At 26.0% G+C, this 21,951-nt stretch overlaps 2 protein-coding genes across 2 annotated transcripts; both read left to right on the top strand.

The window, feature by feature from the left end:
• The first annotated feature begins 7,616 nt into the window (after window positions 1–7,616).
• On the top strand, window positions 7,617–8,475 carry LOC114937389 (F-box only protein 21-like). The gene is made up of 2 exons (XM_029310822.2): window positions 7,617–7,826; window positions 8,286–8,475. The coding sequence occupies exons 1-2, from the start codon at window positions 7,736–7,738 to the stop codon at window positions 8,429–8,431; spliced, it is 237 nt and encodes a 78-aa protein (XP_029166655.1). The 5' UTR covers window positions 7,617–7,735; the 3' UTR covers window positions 8,432–8,475.
• A 3,724-nt stretch (window positions 8,476–12,199) lies between these two features.
• Window positions 12,200–20,157, top strand: LOC114937644 (uncharacterized). The gene is made up of 7 exons (XM_085488770.1): window positions 12,200–12,523; window positions 14,324–14,420; window positions 15,313–15,641; window positions 15,735–16,179; window positions 16,295–16,425; window positions 16,561–16,702; window positions 19,630–20,157. Exons 3-7 carry the CDS (start codon window positions 15,595–15,597, stop codon window positions 19,717–19,719), a joined length of 855 nt encoding a protein of 284 aa, XP_085344896.1. The 5' UTR covers window positions 12,200–12,523; window positions 14,324–14,420; window positions 15,313–15,594; the 3' UTR covers window positions 19,720–20,157.
• Window positions 20,158–21,951: the final 1,794 nt, after the last annotated feature.

The raw sequence follows: 21,951 nt of genomic DNA, 5'->3' as shown, positions 1-21,951 counted from the left end.
CGAAATTGCACATTAAAAAAATATTTAATTACATATAAAAATAATAATGAGAAGAGAATATCTTCGAATTATTGTAATAGTTTATAATAAGGGTATACGATTCTTTGATGCGTCGTAAATACACCAAAGATGTTTTTGGTCAACGTTTTTTTTTCCTGAAGAAGAAGAAGAAGAAGAACAGTAAAACACATAAGAATAATATGTTGCAGTAGATTAGTCTAAATAAGAAATTAATTATACCTGAACAATTTGATGTAAAAATCGATTTAATTTAATTTTTTTTACATTCTATCATAATGTTTTTACCCGACGAGGTGATAGACGTCATTATTGGCTACAGTGGTATCACCATCGAGGATATCAATAATTTCAGACGCACGTGCACGAAATTCCGAGGGGCAGCCAAATATAATAAGCATAAAAAAAAAAGTTTTATCAGAGGTAACTTTTACTTTGTTCGTATTTTGTAATTTGTTTTTATTAATTTATTTTGTAGCGCATATAACTTATGCAAAAAATTTATTTTATATAAATAAAATAAATAGAAATATTAAAAATTAAATATATAATGTAAAAAACAAATAAATAAAAAGATTCTAATAATAAGAGATAAGATCAATGAAAAAAGGGTAAGAAAATTAGCTAATAAATATATACAGGGTGTTATACATAAGATGTCACATCAAAATTATACAAGTGTAGTAGATCTTGTTATTTGGAAACGATTTTTCTTCAATAAAAATCTCGAGGGACGCCATCATTTTTGCATGTTTCCAATTTTTGCTATCATATATCTTTATAAAAAAAAACCTTAAATTAAAATTTTATTAAAATAAACTCTATTTGAAAATTATTGGAGAATGTGGATTTTTAAATATTTTATTTTCACAAGGCTTAGTTTACAGAGAATTCTTAATTTTCAAACGCTTATAACTCGAAAATTATTGATGCTTTAATATTTTTGCTGAGGAAAAATCATCTTCAAATAACAAGATCTATTTGTATATTTTTGGTATGTTCTTTCCGAGTGTTTTTCCAATTGACACCATCCAGGAAATGGCCAGTTTCCAAGATGTCAAATCTAGGAAGTCCTAACACTTTTGAAGAAACCAGGGTCGCTGTAATCCGTAATGAACGTTTTTTTTCCGTCCATTCTTAAATTCTTCAGACAAGGGGGGGAAGAATTGTTCCGTGGTCCCTCATCCCAAGGGATCCTTAAATCTCCACCTCGGCATTTGCCCAGTCTATAAGTTAAAAGTAGAAAGCCTATAAACTAAAAGTATTTTCGCCAGAATAATTCTTAAATTATTTGTTACCTTATTAATAATAATATTCACACAGTTACATTATATTGGGTCTCGGATATCAATTCTAATTTGTTCTGTCGAGCAGATTTTTGAATACAGAATACAACATCATTGAGTTTTCTAATGATTTTATAAGGTCCTTCCCAATAACTTTGAAATTTAGGAGCCTTTCCTATTTTCCTTCTGAAATTTTAGGACATTCCGAACGATAATGTCCATACGTTCCACAATGCCAACACTCTATTTTATTTTTTCTATTAAATTCCTTTTTACTATAATTTTCCTGTTCTTTATCCTTTTCTTTACTTTGAATTTCTGAATTTTTATTTTTACCGTAAAAATTCCGCTTTGAACTATTATCATTATTATATTCCTCCTTTTTCTGAAAACTATTCTCATTAATTATCTTGATGGCCATTGCTCTTTCTATTGCCATTTTAAAAGATGAAACCCCCTCTAATTGTAACGTTCTCTTCACGAAACCCTCATTAATAGCATTAATAAATTGCGCGCACGCTATTTTTTCGAGGATCTCTTTTGCGCATTCTGGATAAGCCAGTTGCGCTAAACGCTCAATATCACTTCCTAGAGTTACAATTTCTTCACCGAATTTTTGTCGCCGATTCGTAAACTATGTATAATAAGTTTCCGAATCGCAATTCTAATTTTGATTTTAATTTCTCAAATTCTAATTTTTCTATATCTTTTATACAATATAAAACCGATCGCGCTTTTCCTTTCAGACTAGATGCTGATATTACAGTTTTTATTTCATCTGTTCATCGATTCGCTCACGCTATCAATTCAAACTGAGTAAAGAATTCCCTCAACGACCCTGTCACATCAAAAGTATCCGACTTTAATTCATATTAATTCCAAATTCCCAATTCCTGAAGAATTGCCCGCAACGGATTCATTTCTGTCAAGTTTGCCGCCGGAGTTTGTGTTTTTCTTGGTGAATGTACCGTCGACATCCTGCTGCTCGTTTCCTCTCGTTGATCCCGGACGAGCCTTCAGATTTCTCGAACGGTTCGCAAAGAAAAATCCGCACTCACTCACTCTTTCACACGCGTTCGGTACGAATAAACTCACGAAATAAAAGCCATAAACTTTAATGTTAAAATCCAATACAATGAAACAATAACGAACAATATAATTGACATTAAATTACACAAAATAACGCTGTGATTATATAATACGTTTGCGTAGTTCGACGGGCGTCAAACCAAACCGGAAGTTGCGCTATTTTTTTAATCCAATAACGCGGGACGTTACAATATATATATATATATATATATATATATATATATATATATATATGCATATTATGGTATACATATAAATAAAGGTTTCACATCAAATATAATATACATATATTTAATGTAAAACCTTTTATGTCAGACACCCTATATATATATATATATATATTCTACACAAACACACACACACACACACACACACACATATATAGGGTGTCTGCCATAAAAGGTAAATTATATAAATGTAGATCTTGTTATTCGGAAACGATTTTTCTTTAACAAAAATATCGAGGAACGCCATATTCTATATATTTGTTTATTTTATTATACATTAGTTATATATTTTGTTATTATTTTATTTCGTTTCTTTTCTTTTTTAATTTAGTTATTTTATTTGTTATATTTCTTATTTTATTATATTTTTTTGTTTATCTTAGATATTATAAAAATTACTCATATAACAGTAGTTCTTCAATAATATATTATTGTTATAACTTTTTCGTATACTTGTAGGTTTTTTTTCGTAAGAGTTGTTCAGAAAAGACAGATTCTTGCTTAGGAATTCGACTGCGAAATCGAGCGGCGAAGAATCCGCAACAAAAGACAGCTTTATAATTCAGCCAATTTGGAAGACTAAAATATTTATCAATGTCAAAAGGGGCGTCGATCATTGTCATCGATTTACAAAAAGCTGAAATTTGCCGATAGACTGACTTTAGACCACGAGAAATTAATAACAAAGAATAATCTATCTACTTTAAAGATTTCACGAATTTTTCGAGCAAATACAACAATAAAGGAGACGTCTAGAGAATTGTTGGACAAATGAGAAAATTGTTCAGACCACGAAAAAGAAAGTTATAAAATGAAGATTTAATATTAAATTATAACAGAAAGGCAATTTTATTTTAAAATAAAACAAGAATGTCGTTTTTTTTAGAGAAATATGTAGAGAATTTAAAAATACTTAAAAATAAAAAAATTGTTATCGCGCTATTTTCAAGAACTTTATTTAATATAAAAATAATTATTACAAATTATTATAATCTATAGAGTGATACAAAGAGATATTAAAAAAATAATATGTCTCAAATTTTAAAGATACAGTTTAAATTTTAAATTCTAAAGACGCATAGAATGGAGAAATGCATTCTGCATCATTCTTTCCTACATTTTATGCAAAATGCATTTTTCCTTTCTATATTCTCAGGAAAATAAAGAAGCAACCTTTAAGCAAATGCCAAAAATAAACTCAAGTAAAAATGACCCTTCCATGGTCGTTCGCAGGATTTTTTCTAGAAGGGGACATATTAGTTTTTTAAATTGTCTGTTCTTAATTCTTTTAAATTGTATTTTTGTTATTTGTATTCTTTTATATTATGCAAATAAATTTTAGTATTACTTAGTGTTGTCAAAAAAAGAGCAAATGCTTAATTTTTTTAAATGTTTTATTTCAAGGCAAAAGTCCTTTTTGCTCCCTTATGCGTACGCTCATGGACCCTTCCTATTTTTGGAACTAACGATTTGATTTTGTACCCTTACCAATGGGAGTAGAGCGGAGGACAGGCAACTGCAGGTTGTAGAAAAGTTTATGGTTTCAGGGTCAATGTCTCAGTAGTTCTTCAGAAGTTAAAGAAAATGGCAAATTGTGAAGAACGTGTAAAGCTACAGTGCTCTGTAACAAAGTTAAGCAAAAAGAGAACAATAGAATACAATGACAACGGTGTTTCTAAAAAAGGCAAGAAATTTGTCAAATAACTTATACGCGAATAGTGTAATCATCGACTTTATTTAATTCGTTTTTATTTTTATGCAGTTATAGTAGATACGAGCTTACCTCTCGAGATGACGGACATTTCAAGTTGCAAATTTATGGAGAATATCATTTCCCAATACAAGAATACCCGATTCGTTCGATATGAAGAAAATATAGAAAAAATGTTTTCTAAGAGGTAACTTTTTTTTGTTTATAAATATTTTGTAACTTTTTTCATTAATCTATCACTCGCAATATATTACTTCTACAGAAAATTTTATAAGAATTCTAGAAAAATAAAATAGTTATAAAATATTAAATATATTATATAATATAAAACAGATAAAAAATTCAAATAAAATCGATATAAAAAACGAGTAGGAAAATAGGAATACGACTAATGAGAGATAAGAGAAAATAATATATTCGAGCAGTCGAGATCTTATGAAATTTTTTACAATTGTTCAATTTAAAATTTACTTTACTTAAATGTTATTAAATTTAGTTAAATTTATTTTCTTTAATAATTAAAATTTTTATAAATAACTTCTCGCATATTCCTTTTTTTACATTTTGGCTTTTATTTTTTTATTTATTTTAATAAAATATTGTTTTTTGTTTTTTTAATTTATGTACTTTATAGTTGTTTTTCTCATAGATACATAAAATTTCAAAAAATTTATTGAAAAGTTTATTGAAAATTCATTACTGTTGCAATAGTATTTTATTACAAAATGTTTTGATTCAATTTTAGATGGCCGTCTGCAAGAAAACTATATGACAAACAGTCGATTACTAACTTTGTGATCAAAGGCATAAATTATTTGATAGAATTACGGAAAATTGTGAATGATATAAGGAAAAATATGTTTCATAAATCAAGTATTTCTGATTATAATCAATATATTTGTGTAATAGATAATTTTATAAATTTTACAGACATATTTAATGTAAATAATAGTTTAAACAATTATTTGTCTGAAATAACGACTGCGCCTGAAAAATACACTTATATCATTGATGAGCTTAAGTACATGCTTGCATATACTTCACGGTAGGATACCATTTTTCAATACCATTCCCATAATTCGCGAACCACTGGGAATGGGCAGATAGAGCGTGTTAAACTGAATAGAAAAGTCCTGTATTATTTTGCGATATTCGCAATAATTATTGAGTTATTAACTAAAATATCTAAACGAATGAGCGGATAGAAAGCGGTAGGCCGGACTCGGTGTGCATGTCGGATGACTTATTTGTTATATGCCGCTTAGTATCAAAAGTATCATCTTACTTTTCGGCGCCACTACATTGGTCACCGCTCGCTGCATGACGCCGCCTCTCGATCAAATAATGCTTTCTACCTGCTTATTCGTTTAGATATTTTAATAAATAACTCAATAATTATTGCGAATATCGCAAAATAATACAGGACTTTTCTATTCAGTTCAACACGCTCTATCTGCCCATTCGCGGTGGTTTGCGAATTATGAGACACCCTGTATATAGTCTTATTAATTTTATAAATTAATGTACTTATTGCACAGTATTAATTTTTTCAGAACTGATTGCGATTTAACCGAAAGATATTGCGTTTTCAAATTATTACGCCATTTAAAGCAACTTTTCGCGGAAAAAATGTTTCTTAAAGAAGGTATTTTCGAAAAGATTGCTACTGCTATGGCACAATGGATTAAACCCGAAGAGGATGTACTTTATGAGTCCATAGAAACATCAATCGATAATATGGTTACGAATGTGCTGAATTCCCTCAAAAGAGAATATCCCGTACATTCGATACTCTCGACAGCCAATGAAACTTTTTTCCGTTGGAAAAATAAAAATCTTATGGTCTTTGAAAATCATTGGATCGAAATAGAATCAATGGAGATTATGAATACAATTCATGAATATATATTTACCAAATTGAACTTTCAATTATGCGACGAACACTCTGACATAAAACATTTATGTATAGATAATGTTAGTTTTATATATATAATTTTTATAATATATATTTAAATTAAAGAATCTAAAATATTTGCACTCTAATTAATTTCTGTATTTTGTGATTTTTGACGCAGGTCTTAGAAGCAGAATGTGGCAAAGAAATAATTGTATTAATAATATGTAAAAGTGTGGCCAGAAGACTTGGTATAGATTGTATGGTGCTGAGAGACGACAAAAATTGCAAGTTTCTTTTACTTTGGAGATCGTAAGTGTAATATTACATTTGAAATTATCTATAATTTCCAGTATTACTCTTATTATATACACACATGCATATATACATAATTTTTTATTGTTCGCAAAACCAGAAACCCGGACCAAATAAGGTGCTTTAACAAATTTTCTAAGAATATCCAAAATTCTTTTTACAGTCAGCCTTTGACAAATGACAATTCTGAAAATTATAACTTAATTGTAACATCTAAAGAGGTAAAAACTACTATATCATACATATATAATTTCTATTAATTTTAACAATAATTTAATTAATATGTTCGTAAAAATGTGAATCAATGAGACAGTGAAGTAATGATACATCACAGCGAATTTCTGTGATGCCCTTGAGGGATGTGTCAGTTTGTAAAAAAGGTTATAAAAGAAAATAGACAAGTAAAAAAATAATGAAAATAAATGAAGAAAATCACAAAATATTAACAAAAAAAAAGGAAAATAAGTTATGAGCAAAATAAAGGTCAGGTGTATGATTTTGTAAGTGTAATGAGACATCACAAAGAATATCTGAAATGCCCTTGAGAGATGCTTTATACGTAGGCTGAAACAGTTATACAATCTTACATTTCTTGTTTGTAATTAAAGCTGTCTTCTTTAATTTTCATTTCTTTTTAATTATTTTCAGATAATGGTAAAGTTGATGGAAATATATGTGCATATAACAAAAAATTTCAATTATTGCATATATCTTTTGTGTAATCCGCATAAATGGAAATATTTCGAAGAAATTACGGTATGTTAAGCACTATATAATACATGTATACATACATACAATGTACATATATATATATAATTTCTTTGAGAACTCTCTCTGATAATTACATACATTTACATACAAGTTAAAAATATCTATAATTTAAGTGGTATGTACTGTAATTTAACGTGCTATAAAAATCTGTTTAGGAATTAAATGACAAGAAAAATCATTTAAAATCGAATATTATATTTTCCAGTTCCAAATACACTTCAACAAACAAATGAATATAAGTCGGGAAAACGTAAAATTTGCGGTTGGAATGATAGTAAAACATACAAATAGTGTTAATAGTTGTACAGGTGTAATAATCGGATGGCATCGACACAAAGATGAACATATTAAGTTCATCAAAAAAGAAACAAAAAGACTTAAATGTAGGGTTGGATTCTGCTTGACACGTGAGCACAAATGGTTAATGCCGATAAATTACTGTCATAATTATCAAGAGCACAACACATATTACATAATTCTTAACAACTATAACGAACTTTGTTATGTGGGAGAAGGTATGAATATCATTAAAATATGTTTTTATTTAAAATTATATTTAGTTATTCTACGAACTCATGCATCCCCTGGTAGCTTTTAACTTATTTATTTCTATTTTTTATTTTATTATCTATATTTTACTGATTATGTTGTTTATATCGTAGTTATTAAACTGTTATTAAAAATTTTGAAATTTATATATATATATATATATATATATATTGACTAGAAATTTGAATTTAACTGACTAAAAGAGTGTAAGCAGATAATAGTGTCAGTGATAACGAAATAAATTTTTTGCTGTAACTGAATAATTGTGTTGTACACATGAATTTTGCTTGATACGATGCTAAGAGTTACTTGGAATTAAACCTCAACTCGAGACTTAAATATCATTCATATGTGCGGCTTCTAATCAATTAAAAAAAATAGATTCTAATTTACATTATAATTTTAAGCTGCACTTTGTATTTTAGACTTTTTGGAATTAACAACGCCGCAATGGATCGAGAATAACGAAATAGGTCGTTATTTTCATGGATTTAACGGTGCACATTACGTACCAAATAAAAGGTTGGCAAGACTTTACCCTCAAGATTCTGCTATAACTGCCAACGTATAGAACAAGAATTTTTCTTGTTCAACCGATTGCCCTTAAACTTCCAATGCTGGGTAAGATACATTTAAAATGTATCTTGATATACATTTAAAAATAATCGACACGTATTTTTTTATTTCGGCAATGGTTTAAGGGTAAAAACCACCCTCTGACGTTAGCGGTCAAGCATAGACAGAAAGCAATCATTTAATTTAGAAGAAAAGATACTTCCAGGGAGGTTTTAGTACAGTTGATTCTGAATCTAATGTAAAAATTACAAAATCGAAAATGGCGAATCCAATATGGCGATTACATCTCATGATAAAGGGTAATTTTTAAAATAGAAATCAGAAAAAAGTCTCTTACTATGAATCTCTTGTAGAAATTTATCACTAGTAATACCAATTAATCACTTATTTCAAGTACTTAAAATATTGATATACAGTAATTTAAGTACTCGAAATAAGTGATGAAGTACTCGAAACAAGTGAATTGGCGTTACTAGTGACAAATTTCTATAAGGGATAAGCACCCCGAATAGTGAAATGTGAAGAGACTTAGCATCCCATTAAAATGCGTACAGAAAGGGGTTTAAAATCGGTCTGCAGTAAACTCTGAAAACTATAATTTTTCTTGGCTAACTGCAGAGCGTTTCAAACCAGAAGAATTTTTGTAATTTTAATCATTATCAGATTCCCCCTTCAACGACTTTTCGGACCTATATTTTTCGCGCCAATTTCTCTATATGTAAGTTTCGAGATTAATTTATATATGAAACTTTGTAATCACGTACCAAGAGATACAGTTCCGAATAATTAATTTTTATTGATATATACATGTATATACATATACGACTTTTGTAGATAAATACTATGCTCTATTTTTGTATGCAATGTTAATTGAGAATCAACGACGAATAAAATATATTTATTTTTCTCTGCTATATTTATTGTATTAATTAATATAAACAATAAAATAAGAAAAATTGTGATTGTAAGAATTTGAATTAGTGCAGTAGAATTTATAAATTTAAAAATTTAGAAAAATTAATTAATTTATGAACTTCTTTTTAATACTTTAAGTATATGCAAAGTATGACATAATTAAAATTTACTATTTATTAATATCTAATATTTTGAAACTTTTATAAACGATAGTGTTGCATTTGTATAAGTAAAAACAGGTATATTAATAAAAGACAATGATTTTTATATTTTGAAATATATATAATACTTTTGTGTTGAAGGAGACAATAAAAACGTATTAATGATATTAGATTTTGTATGATATATTGTATGATAATTGCAGATATTGAAAATTTGTGCAAGACTTTACAATTTGACTAATTCCAATAACTTATATCTCTCTTTTATATAGAGGATTTCTTCAATGAATAAGGCAATATTTTAAGAAATATAACAAACTACGTTAAATATATATTAAAATATATTAACATGTAGGTAATTGTACAAAGACTTATACAAAAAAAAAATTGTTTATATATCTGAAAATATAAAAAACACATAATTGGAGAAACACATGTTTAGTGATGAGACAGCAAATGTACTTCGCATTTGGGCACAGAACACATTTAATGTCATTAAAATGTAACACTTTAATTTCCGTTTCTTTTAAACTTCTGTTAAAACACTCATCTTGTATTTAATTTTTTAAAAATAAATTTATTAATTTTACAAATATGTTTCTTCAGTGATCGAGCGATTTAAACAATATATAATCCTCTATATCACGTTATATAATTGTTTACACCCTGTATATACGCGCGAGTAAACTACATAAAATTGTCGAAATTCTTAAAATTTGTACATTATTTATTAAAAAGAAAGAAAGATAGACAGAAAGAGAGAGAGGAAGAAAGATTGAAATATATTTCATATTATAAATAATGTCGTAACGATACTAATAATTTGTATAAATATTCGTATTTATAAATTGAAATAAGTTTAAACAAATTTAATTAAATTAAGATTAAAAATCTGAACATTAATTTAAATGTCTGTGCTGTATTTTTTAAATTTATAAATTCATTCTTTGATTTTATTATGCGGCGCATTTATCATGATGTGAATTGAAATATTTTAACTAATTTCGTTAGACAATCAAAGGAAGAACATAAATTTAATGGAATAAAAATTATAACAAAATTTAACATAACTATTAACGAAGAATGTTTTCATCGTATCATTTATGCAGAGAATCTCTTCAATGGATGTGGCATTATTTTAGAAGGTATAACAAACAACGTGGAGCATGTGATATTTGTGATAAAAATTTCATCTTATTATCTATCGATACATTTCTGATATATCATATAAGAATAAAACATAAAGAAATTTATACATAATGTTTCAAGTGTGCGGCATTCTTATTCTATATCAGGAAATATATTAAAATCCGATAATTGTACAAAGACTTATACCAAAATTTTTTATATATATCTGAAATTATAAAAAAACATAATTGAAACACACATGCTTAGAACAGCAAATATATTCCACACTTGGATATAAAACACATTTAAGGTCATTCTGAAACGCAAGATTTGCGACAAATTTAATAAGATAAATAATTCTTTTAAATTAATGATATTTATTTCAACTTCATAATATCTCTGCACCTCTCCAAATGCTACCAAAGAAGTAAGTGAAAACCCGATAAATATGAATATTACTATTTAGTTGTTTTTTAGTGATTAATATAAACTTTTGAAAAATAAATGAACAAATATACTTAATGAATAAGAAAGTTAGTCTCGAAATAAACAAGGGTATGCGAGCTGAACGCGAAAGTTTATGTTTTAGATAATAAAAATAAATTTTTCCCTTATGTCTTATAATTGTGCACAAGGCACGAAACTTGCTTAGCATAGTGCTAACAATAAGCCTATTTAGGAATAAATCTCAACTTGGTTCTCAATTTTAGAATCTTTATTTAAATTCCTGAGTTCCCGATTCAGCAACTTTTGGACCGATATATTTTGCTCCTTTACATCTTTTTAGGAGGATCAGAGGGAAACATAAGAACTAAAATCTCGAATTGAAATTTATTTATCCGCGTTGAGTTCGCATAGTCTGTTCATTTTGAATTTGCATTTAATCCATGGAGTTTTTATATTCTTATAAAGTTTAGATTTCTAGAATATGTACACCCCGTATATACGCGCGAATATAACTACATAAAATTGTAGAATATTCTTATATAAACTATGTACATACATCAATTATTAAATATTTGTATTGTAAGTCGAGGATTTTATTTTAGCTGAGAATTTTATCTGTAAAGATTTGAAGAATGAAAAATGTAAATCTCTCTCTTTCTCTTTCTCTCTTATCGAGAAAATTTGACAATTCACAACACTGGAGTTTAAAACTGTAAAATATATATACATGAATATTATTGGTAAAATTTAATAAAATAATTGATAATTTGAAATAAAATTAGTTTAATTAAGTTTAAATAATACATAATATAAATACATAGAAATTAATAAAATTTAAAATAACTGATGAATTTGTAAAAATATATTATATTAATTAAGCTTAAATAAAGAACAATAAATAAATAAATAATAGTAACAAAAAACTAATAATAAATAAATAATTTATCACGTTCTATCTTTCAAGTGCATAGAAGAAAATGGTAATTTTTGCTAGTTCTAAATTTTATTTTCTGCGCATGCCGTGACAAGTCCTTATATTTGTATCTCATTGTTAGTGGGAAGAAGCAATAAGGCTTTAGAATCTAAGGTCAAATTTCATAATACAGAACAGACCGTCTGTAGTGTGGAAACGTTTCTCGTCTACATCAAACACATATTTGTGCTCTTTGTAATCGGCAGATTCATTTCGTGTACTGTGAAAAGCAAGGACTTAATTACGCGAATAGTATATTGCAATCACTTTAATTTATATTCCTTTCTTGTGTTTTATTTTTCATAATGTCTAATATAACGAGCTTACCAAAAGAGATAATAGCCACCATTCTCGGCTATAATGTTATCACTATGGATGATATCATTAACTTTCGATGCGTGTGCAAGCAATTTCGTTATGCAGCCAAATATGACAAGTTCTTGGAAAAAAAGTTATCTCAAAGGTAATTCTTGTAGTTTGTAAATCTTTTTGTTATTTTGTCTCATTAACGCTTGTCGCACAATGTATATCACTTCTGCGAAGAACGTATATCATAAATATAAAATAAATTAAAAATATTGAAAATATAGTGAAAAAAATAAAAACTTAAATAATTTATAAACAGATAGAGAAAAATAGATTATATATATGTATAAAAGAAGACAAACGCACAAATTTTATTCTTTATACTGATTCAATTGATAAACTTATTTATTTATAGTTTATAGTAATTAAAAGTAATTCAATTTTTTAGATCTTTTAGTTCACATTAGCACATTGGTTTATGAATTTTATTGCATTATTTATAAAAATATAATATAATATGTAATATAATATATAATATAATTATATATAACATATATAGTATATTAAAAAAATGTATATATTAGAAAAATTAAGTATGTAAAATTTATGTTGCATATTAAATTACTGTACTTTCATTGAATCACTCAAATTTAAATCTTTTATTTTATTATTGTATTTTATTTTATTTAATTATTTCTTTTATTGCTCAAAAATAAATTTGAAAAACTCTACCATTATATATACATAAATACATATATGTATGTTTGTTCGGAATGTAAACATCAAATAATATACTGATAAGAATTCATAATTTTCGGCTGTCAAAAATTAAAAGACTAAATATTTTTCGACCGATACTTGCCAATTGATGTTTGTCTCATTAATCACACACCGTTTCGACCACGGTGTTTCGACCATAATTTTGGTTCTTCGCACACTTGACAGTACACTTGAGAACGACAGAAATTCTATGAAACGTTGTGTGATTAATTAAATAAATATTAATTGGCCTGTATCGGTCGAAAAAGATTTAATCATTAAATAATTTCTTTTAAATTTTTAATTACTAAAAATGTAACGTAAAATTAACTTTGTTTATTTATTTTAATGTGTATTCTTCAATATATTTAATTGTATTTCAAAAATAAAGATTATATTTTTGATATATATTCGTGATTAAAACAAACAGGATTGATATTTTTTTATCTGTTTTTTTAATAAATAACACTAAAATTATAATAAAATCTTCATAAAAGTAAAAGCATGCCAAGTAACATTTATAAACACAGTCAACATTGTATGTAAATATGCTTTCGAAAAAATTGTTCTAAAATTAATTTTTAAAAAATTTTAATATATACACAAACGCACATTAGAGTTTATTAATAGCATATAGAATACACATATAAAATTACGCAATATACATATTAAAGTCAAAATGAAAATATAATTTTAATATACTTTTAGGAATATGTAGTTCAAAAATAAATATTTACATAAACAATTACAAATTTAAATTGAATATTATATATTTTATTTTTCTGATTAAAGTATAAAAAGAAGTGACATATATATATTCATACTTTGAATTGTATACTTTAAAAAATTTATTAATTTGAAAAATTACTTGTGCAATCACATTGTTTACTATTATCAAAGTTTGCTGTGTGTTATCTAAATAAAATTAAATGAAAGAACTACTGGCGTCATCTTATCTGTATATAGATAATAAAAATATGTATTATCTTTATATCTGCATTTTACAAGTAGATAAGAAAAAAGTACTCTTTACTATATTATTTATCTAGAGTAATTTTCAGATAATTTTGGTTTAAAATCATAGCACATAAAAATACTTAAAGTAGACGGTAAACCGATAAAAATTTATAAATATAAATAAATATATATTATTGTGTCCTTTTTATAATTAACATTTTTTTATAACTATGTTTTTCAGATGGCCCGATGTAAAGAGACAATATAAAATTTTTAAGGAAACAAAGGATGGAGAAAACATGAACTTTCTTGCAAGAGGCCTAACTTGTGCGACACAGGTGCGAAACTGTATTAAGTAGTTAGTATAAACTAATTAAATAAATATTAGTTGGCTTGTATCGATCGAAAAATATTTAGTCATTAAATATTTTTTTTTAGATTTAATTGTTAAAAATAAAATTTAAAAGTAACTTTGCTTATTTATTTTAATGTGTATTCTTCAATATATTTAATTGCATTTTTAAATATAAAAATTATATAGATGATATATATACGTGATAGAAACAGATTTGATATTTTTCTATCGGTACTTTTTTATAAATAACATCGAAATCACAATAAAATTTTTATAAAAGTAAAAACATGCCAAGTGACATATATAAGCACAGTCGACATTGTTTGTAAATATGCTTTCGAAAAAATTGTTCTACAAAATATTAAAAAAAAACTTAATCTATACACAGAACTGTGGCGTCATCTTATCTGCAAATAGATAATAAAAATATGTATTATCTTTATGTCTGCATCTTACAAGTAGATAAAAAATGTACTACCTTTACTATATTATTTATCTAGAATAATTTTAAGATAATTTTGGTTTAGAATCATAGCACATTAAAATACTTAAAGCAGACAGTAAAACGATAAAAATTTATAAATAAAAATATGAATACATATATTGTTGTATCTTTTTCATAATTTATATTTCTTGTATAACTGTGTTTACATAAGCAGTCTTAAATATTATTATTTAAACAATTATCTAAATAAATCGTCATATAATTATATCTTTTATCTAGATATACTTAAAACAAAATCATCTTTATCCTATCTAAGATGAATTTATATACTTTTATTTCATCTTTATCCAGCTAATTTTAAATTAATCTTGACACAACACTAAGTATCATTATCAAAAATTTATTACAATATTTTATGGTCGTATTTTAGATGGCCCTATGCGAAGAAAAGATATGAAAGTCTTAAGGAAACAAAAGATGGAAAAAACATAAACTTTGTTACAAAAGGCATAAATTCTGTGATTCAATTGCGAAATTATTTGTCTCTAATTCTTTTTTATGATTATTATTATGACTATAATGAATCAAATGAAAATTACTTCCACTTAATTGCTAATGTATTAACATTCAAAAATGTCAAGAAATTCAGCGGTAATATTGATCAACTTGTTCCTAAACGTACACAAAAGCATATAGATGTGCTGAAATATATATGTTTTATATTGAGGAGGTTAAATGCTTGTTAACACAATTTCCACAGTAAGATCTTTATTTATATCATAATGCTACTATTATTACAATTTAATGTATTTATTCATTAGTTAATACTTCAATATATAAATTTTTTAACAGAATTGAACGCAAATCAATCGAAAGATATTGCAATATAGAAATGTCTCATTATGAAAAGCTATCTTTGATACGAAATAAATTGGACAGATATATAGAGAAACCTGAAAAAAAACAGCTTTTAGAAGAAATTTGTACTTTCATAGCACAACGTATTCAACCTCGAAAAGATGTATGTTACACGAATGTAAGTGCATCATTGGATACAATCGCACAAGAAATACTGAATTCTCTTAGAAAGAAGCATCCGAACCATTCGATATTCTCCACGTCTGATGAAACTTTTTCTTATTGGAAAACCAACAATATCAAAAATAATCATTGGAATGAAACAGAAAGTACGCAGATTATGGATACACTTCAGGAATATATATTTAGCATCTTAAACTTTCGAGCAAATATCACCCCATGTTCACCCCAAGATATCAAATGGATTTGTATAGAGCATGTAAGTTATTAGAGATTATAATATATATAATTATGGGCCATATATGTATATATTATATATTGTTCTTAATATTCTCTCGCTTTGATCAATTTGTTCTGTATTATATTTGGCACAGGTTTTACAAAGTAAATCTGGTCAAGATATCATTGTATATACAATATTTCATAGCGTGGCTAGAAGACTTGGTCTACGTTGCGATGTACTACGAGTTTCTAATCAATTCTGTGTATTTTGGAAACCAAAATAGTAAGTACAGATTTATTAGAATCGACATTATCATTATTTCTCGATAATCTTTCTTTTTTTATTATACGCATACATATATAATTTTTTATTATAAAAATTTTCATATGATTAAGGTTTTATTTTAATTGTTTACAGCGTCACGAATAATTTAGAAAATACACGATGTTTTTATATAAAAGATTATCCGAACAATTACCCGAATTGTCTTCATGATTCTCTACCATATTACAAGCGTATTGAAACACATCGTGACGTCACCAAAATAGGAACTGAAAAGGTTGAAACTTATTTATTACTTCTATTAATTTTAAGTTATTAATATGCTTGTAAATTGACAAGGAATTAATAAATTACATTATATGTGTATAGAAAGAAGAGAAATGTACATCTCTCATTTCTTAATTTATAATTAGATCCTTGTATACATTTAATCTTTATTCATGTTTAATTAATTTTTTAGATGTTGGTTTAACAAAAAATACCGTTGTAGATTTTATAGCGGAACATAAAATGAAAGCTTTGCGATTAATCGGAATTAATTGTAATAGGTAAAGAACATACTCGCACTAACAATCGCATATTAGTATATAATATATATACAATTGTAAAAATATTGAACTTTGTGAGATTCTTTTAGATAACAATATGTATAATTTACAATTTTTTATAATTTAACGTGGTTAAGTGTTTATTGAGACATTTATTCATAAAAAAATCAATTAAAGTACAAATTTTACAGTTTGTGTCTTAGATTTCGTTTTAAATAGTAGAACAAATAAATAAAAACGTAAAATATGCCGTAGTTGCATAGACCAACATAATAGACAGATGTTATATTGATATATACATGTATATACATATATATGTTCGACTTTTGTAGATAAATACTATGCCCTATTTTTGTATGCAATGTCAATTGAGAATCAACGACGAATAAAATATATTTATTATTCTCTGCTATATTTATTGTATTAATTAATATAAACAATAAAATAAGAAAAATTGTGATTGTAAGAATTTGAATTAGTGCAGTAGAATTTATAAATTTAAAAATTTAGAAAAATTAATTAATTTATGAACTTCTTTTTAATACTTTAAGTATATTATGCAAAGTATGACATAATTAAAATTTACTATTTATTAATATCTAATATTTTGAAACTTTTATAAACGATAGTGTTGCATTTGTATAAGTTAAAACAGGTATATTAATAAAAGACAATGATTTTTATTTTTTGAAATATATATAATACTTTTGTGTTGAAGGAGACAATAAAAACGTATTAATGATATTAGATTTTGTATGATATATTGTATGTGATAATTGCAGATTTTGAAAATTTGTGCAAGACTTTACAATTTGACTAATTCCAACAACTTATGGTATATCTTTCTTTTATATAGAGAATTTCTTCAATGGATAAGGCAATATTTTAAGAAATATAACAAACTACGTTAAATATATATTAAAATATATTAAAATGTAGGTAATTGTACAAAGACTTATACAAAAAAATAATACTTATTTAATTTAAATTATTAATTTATATAAATAATTCTAAATTAAATATCTCGATAAGAAACTTTTTCTGAATTTCATTTATTGTTGTAAGATTTAAAATGTATCAACGTTTCGAACCTACTTTGCATAAATATATTTTTTTTATTACTTTTATTACTTAATAAATTATTTAGAGTTGTGAAGTTCTTCATTTTTTTAAAATAAATTTATTTGTAATTTATACAAAGTCTCATGAAAATTTTAAATTTTGTTCCAATATTGTTTCTATCAATTTATGCTAAAATGCTTCAAAATTATTTACCTCTGCGATCATCTCCGTTTCAAAGCTTTTATTAAAATTAACAGTATCTATCAAGTCACATTTTTCCGAGACTTCCGTTAAAAAAAGGATTTCTTTTAAGTTCTTTTCGATAACACCACTGGACGTAAGATAAGCTAAAAATAGTCCTTTATATAAGTTATATGGACTGAAGGCAAAACTGTTTTCCGAATTGTAAAACTCATATTTATGTAGACCTTTGATCGAGAACTTGAAAAGCGCCTCCGTGACTATTTCTTCTTTTTTTTTTTTAACAATAAAATTCGTCAATCTCAAGTTTTGCATAATTAGTATTTTTAAATATAATAGCTGGTTCTTTTCATTTGTCATGTATTGATCGATGTTCAAACGTAGCAGTGTTGTTAAATATTAATAACAGTATACACACATTAGTTATTTTACTATTTTTTTATAGTCCCGGGTGTCTTCACATATATATTATTGATTTTAATTTTAAAATTAAGCGTGAGTTATAATAAAATTTGATTTTACGCGTTTAAAATAATTATCGAAACATTTCATTATATTATGCTTTTGATTTTACACATATGTTTACTTACATAAATTGTTAATTTAAGATATTTATTTATATTTTTTATTGTAATTTAATATAATTAAATTACTATAGCTATACATAATATTCGTTTTTTTTCTTAAGTTTATTATTTATTCTGTATCTATTCTATTCACTGGAAGAAACAATAAAGAAAGGACGTTTTTCTTTCGCGATGAAGTGTCTGCATAAGATTTTGGGTGCCAATCACAATAAAAATTTTGTATTCAGTCCGTCTTGCCTATATGATGCACTTTTTCTGACATATTTCCTGATTAGAGATGCAATTTCGGAGCGCCTAAAAGAGATTCTTTGTTTAGGGATTCTCAGCAAAACATATTTTATGAACTATTGTTCTCATAAAAAAGACAGAGGGGTAAATATTCTTGACACATTTTTGCATTATATAATATATTCCGCCATAGAAAAAAGTAAAATTTGCAGTTGATGCATAAAATATATTATGTAAACACCGTCAATCTGAATGATTATTAAAAGTTTCATTGCATTGACAGAAAATGTTTTAGCGAAATTAAAATTCAACGCCTTGTCACAATTTAAATTCGTCAGTGACCAATTTTTGTAACAATAGATTCTTCAATTTTAGACATTTTTCTTATCCGAAAAATCTATAATTTTGGCCTTTTCATGTTAAATATATATACTGTAAAAATATGTATACTAACATATAAATACAATGATTGCAAACAAAAAATAAAACTCGAATGAAGCGATTTATTAATAATTGCTGTCTATTATGTAGAAAAAGTGAATATGTAACAGACATTAATTCTATATATTTGGTTTCAGCAAGCATGGATACCCTATTCCGAGAATTGCAATAATGACGTTAGATGTTGGATTGACCTTAACAAAAAATATTCCAAATACAATAGCTAGGACAATATCTTATTTCTTTGACAATCCAATGATCGACTCAAAAACATACATAAATTGTGAGGCACAAATAAAACACGTTAATAAATTATTAAACAGATCGGTAGAAGGATTAATTAATGAGCGCATATAACATTACCTGATGACAAACAAGATTTTATATTGATGACCTCTATCAGTGACAAATTCAATTATGACGAACCAGCTGCCGCACAGGCAAATCGATCTGTTAGCTGTAAGTATCACATATATCTTCATTTTATTTAACATATATAATCTATATTGTGCTTAGATAATTTTATAAAATTAGCTAAATAAAGATGAGATAAAATATTAACTTAGTTTAGATGTGTGAAGATGATTTTGTTTAAAATATATCTAGAAAGAAGATAAAAATTATATGGTTGTTTATCTATAGATAACTTGTAGATAATACTAGTTTTAGACCGCTTATGTAATCGTAGTTATAAAAAAATGTAAATTATAAAAGGGATACAAAAATATTTTTATATTTTAAATTGTAAGTTTCTTACAATTAAAGTGATTATCACACATTTTCATTTTATTTGACATACATAGTATAACATTTTTTATAATGTAACCTTTTTTATTATCTATAAATAAAATATATTATGTTTTCTAAAGGAAACACCACCTCCAAATTTAATATTCAATAAACTTCTGTCCGGGTACATTTTTAATGAAAGTTAAAATATTAGTAATATACTTCGTAAAATTTTGTCGTCTCTGACATAATATGATAGAGATGTTCGATGCTTAGCAGCTGCTGTAAGAAACATGTAACAGTTGGAATTTGTCAAAAAAACTCAATTGATATCTGGATATCATTGCATTAAAAAAAAGGAAATAATTATTGTATTGAAACATTATATATGAAAGAAAGAATATAGAATAAATATAATTGTAATTAAATGTTTCTCTCTCTCTCTTCAAAATTGTTCAAAATATATTTCTGATTTTTACTTCTTTGACAATTACTCCATTTTTAATTATCCACCGTATAATCAAAATGTGTTTACGTAAAAAAACATTTTGTTCGAAATGTAATGCTATCGTTATTATAAAAAACAGAAGAGTAAATATTCCTGATGCATTTTTTGGATTACATATAATATATTCTATCATAGAAAAGAGTAAACATTTACAATACTCGTATACTAATTAAATGCTCTTTAATTCAAATAAAGTATTACACATATGAAAGGCTAATAAGAGCAGAAGTAATATTACGGTTATAAAAAAACTAATTTATTACATTTAACCAATATGTAGCTGATATAAACAATAAAATTAATCTAAAATTATAAACTCGAAAGTTAAAACAAATGAGAAAGCGAACCAATTTTTGATCCAATTTTTCGGATCTTCTTCAGCGCAGTACAAAAAGCAAAATTAAAATCAACAAAATCTAAATGTTTTTAACGTATAAACGTCTAATAAACATATTTAAACGCGGTTACATCAGTAAACGAAATAAAACGTCGTAAGATTAACATTAATATGACTCTCACTGAGCCATCACATTTACGTTACTGTGGGAAGCGATTCTCTCTAGTTTTCTGACTACGAGGTTGGCAGGTGTTAAAATATAAATCGCATTTTATAAAATAAAATAATTTCCTCAATACATCTCACTAATTATAAGATCCAAAATCAAATGCGTTATAAAACAATAATCAAACACATTGTATAAAAAAAAAAAAAAAAATGCTAATAAAAACTTACATATATTTATGATGTGACAATATTTTAGTTGTAACAGTAACAAAAGTGACGCTAGTGTAATCCTCATGTCAGTAGAACGGCTTAGAGAAAACTGAAGCTCAGTTGGAAACGAAAAGTGACAAACAATCATAATCATTTTGTATTTGTTATTTAATCTTAGAGTTTAGGTAGTCTCTCTATAGCTTCGATATAAATATCAGATAGATTTTCAGTATCAGTCTGTAGATTGAGACTATTATTTTGTCTTTTTATGTATATCATTTATGATACTGATCTTTTTCCGTAATATATTTTTTTATCTAAAATATTAATGTTCTCCCAATCAAATTCATGGTTAAAATTAATGCGGTGGTCCGTTATTACTGATTTAGCATTACTATTTCTAACTAATGTGTTTTTTATGTTCAGAAATTCTTGTGGTCAGTCTTCTACTAGTCTGGCCCACGTAAGAAGCGTCACAGTTTGAACAATTAATTTTGTAAACAACGT

This window comes from Nylanderia fulva, unplaced genomic scaffold (genome assembly GCF_048542155.1).
Source record: "Nylanderia fulva isolate GAGA-0341 unplaced genomic scaffold, ASM4854215v1 Scaffold71, whole genome shotgun sequence".
Taxonomy (NCBI): domain Eukaryota; kingdom Metazoa; phylum Arthropoda; class Insecta; order Hymenoptera; family Formicidae; genus Nylanderia; species Nylanderia fulva.
Note: the sequence above shows the minus strand (reverse complement) of the source record. Positions and strands in the feature narration are given on the sequence as shown.

Excerpts from the sequence above, each read along its gene's own strand:
- LOC114937389 (XM_029310822.2), top strand. The coding sequence starts at position 7,736 with ATGCCGATAAATTACTGTCATAATTATCAAGAGCACAACACATATTAC. Across the intron at positions 7,827-8,285 it reads ACTTTGTTATGTGGGAGAAG|ACTTTTTGGAATTAACAACG; the intron begins GTATGAATATCA and ends TTTGTATTTTAG.
- LOC114937644 (XM_085488770.1), top strand. The coding sequence starts at position 15,595 with ATGTTTTATATTGAGGAGGTTAAATGCTTGTTAACACAATTTCCACA. Across the intron at positions 16,180-16,294 it reads AATGGATTTGTATAGAGCAT|GTTTTACAAAGTAAATCTGG; the intron begins GTAAGTTATTAG and ends TATTTGGCACAG. Across the intron at positions 16,426-16,560 it reads GTATTTTGGAAACCAAAATA|CGTCACGAATAATTTAGAAA; the intron begins GTAAGTACAGAT and ends AATTGTTTACAG.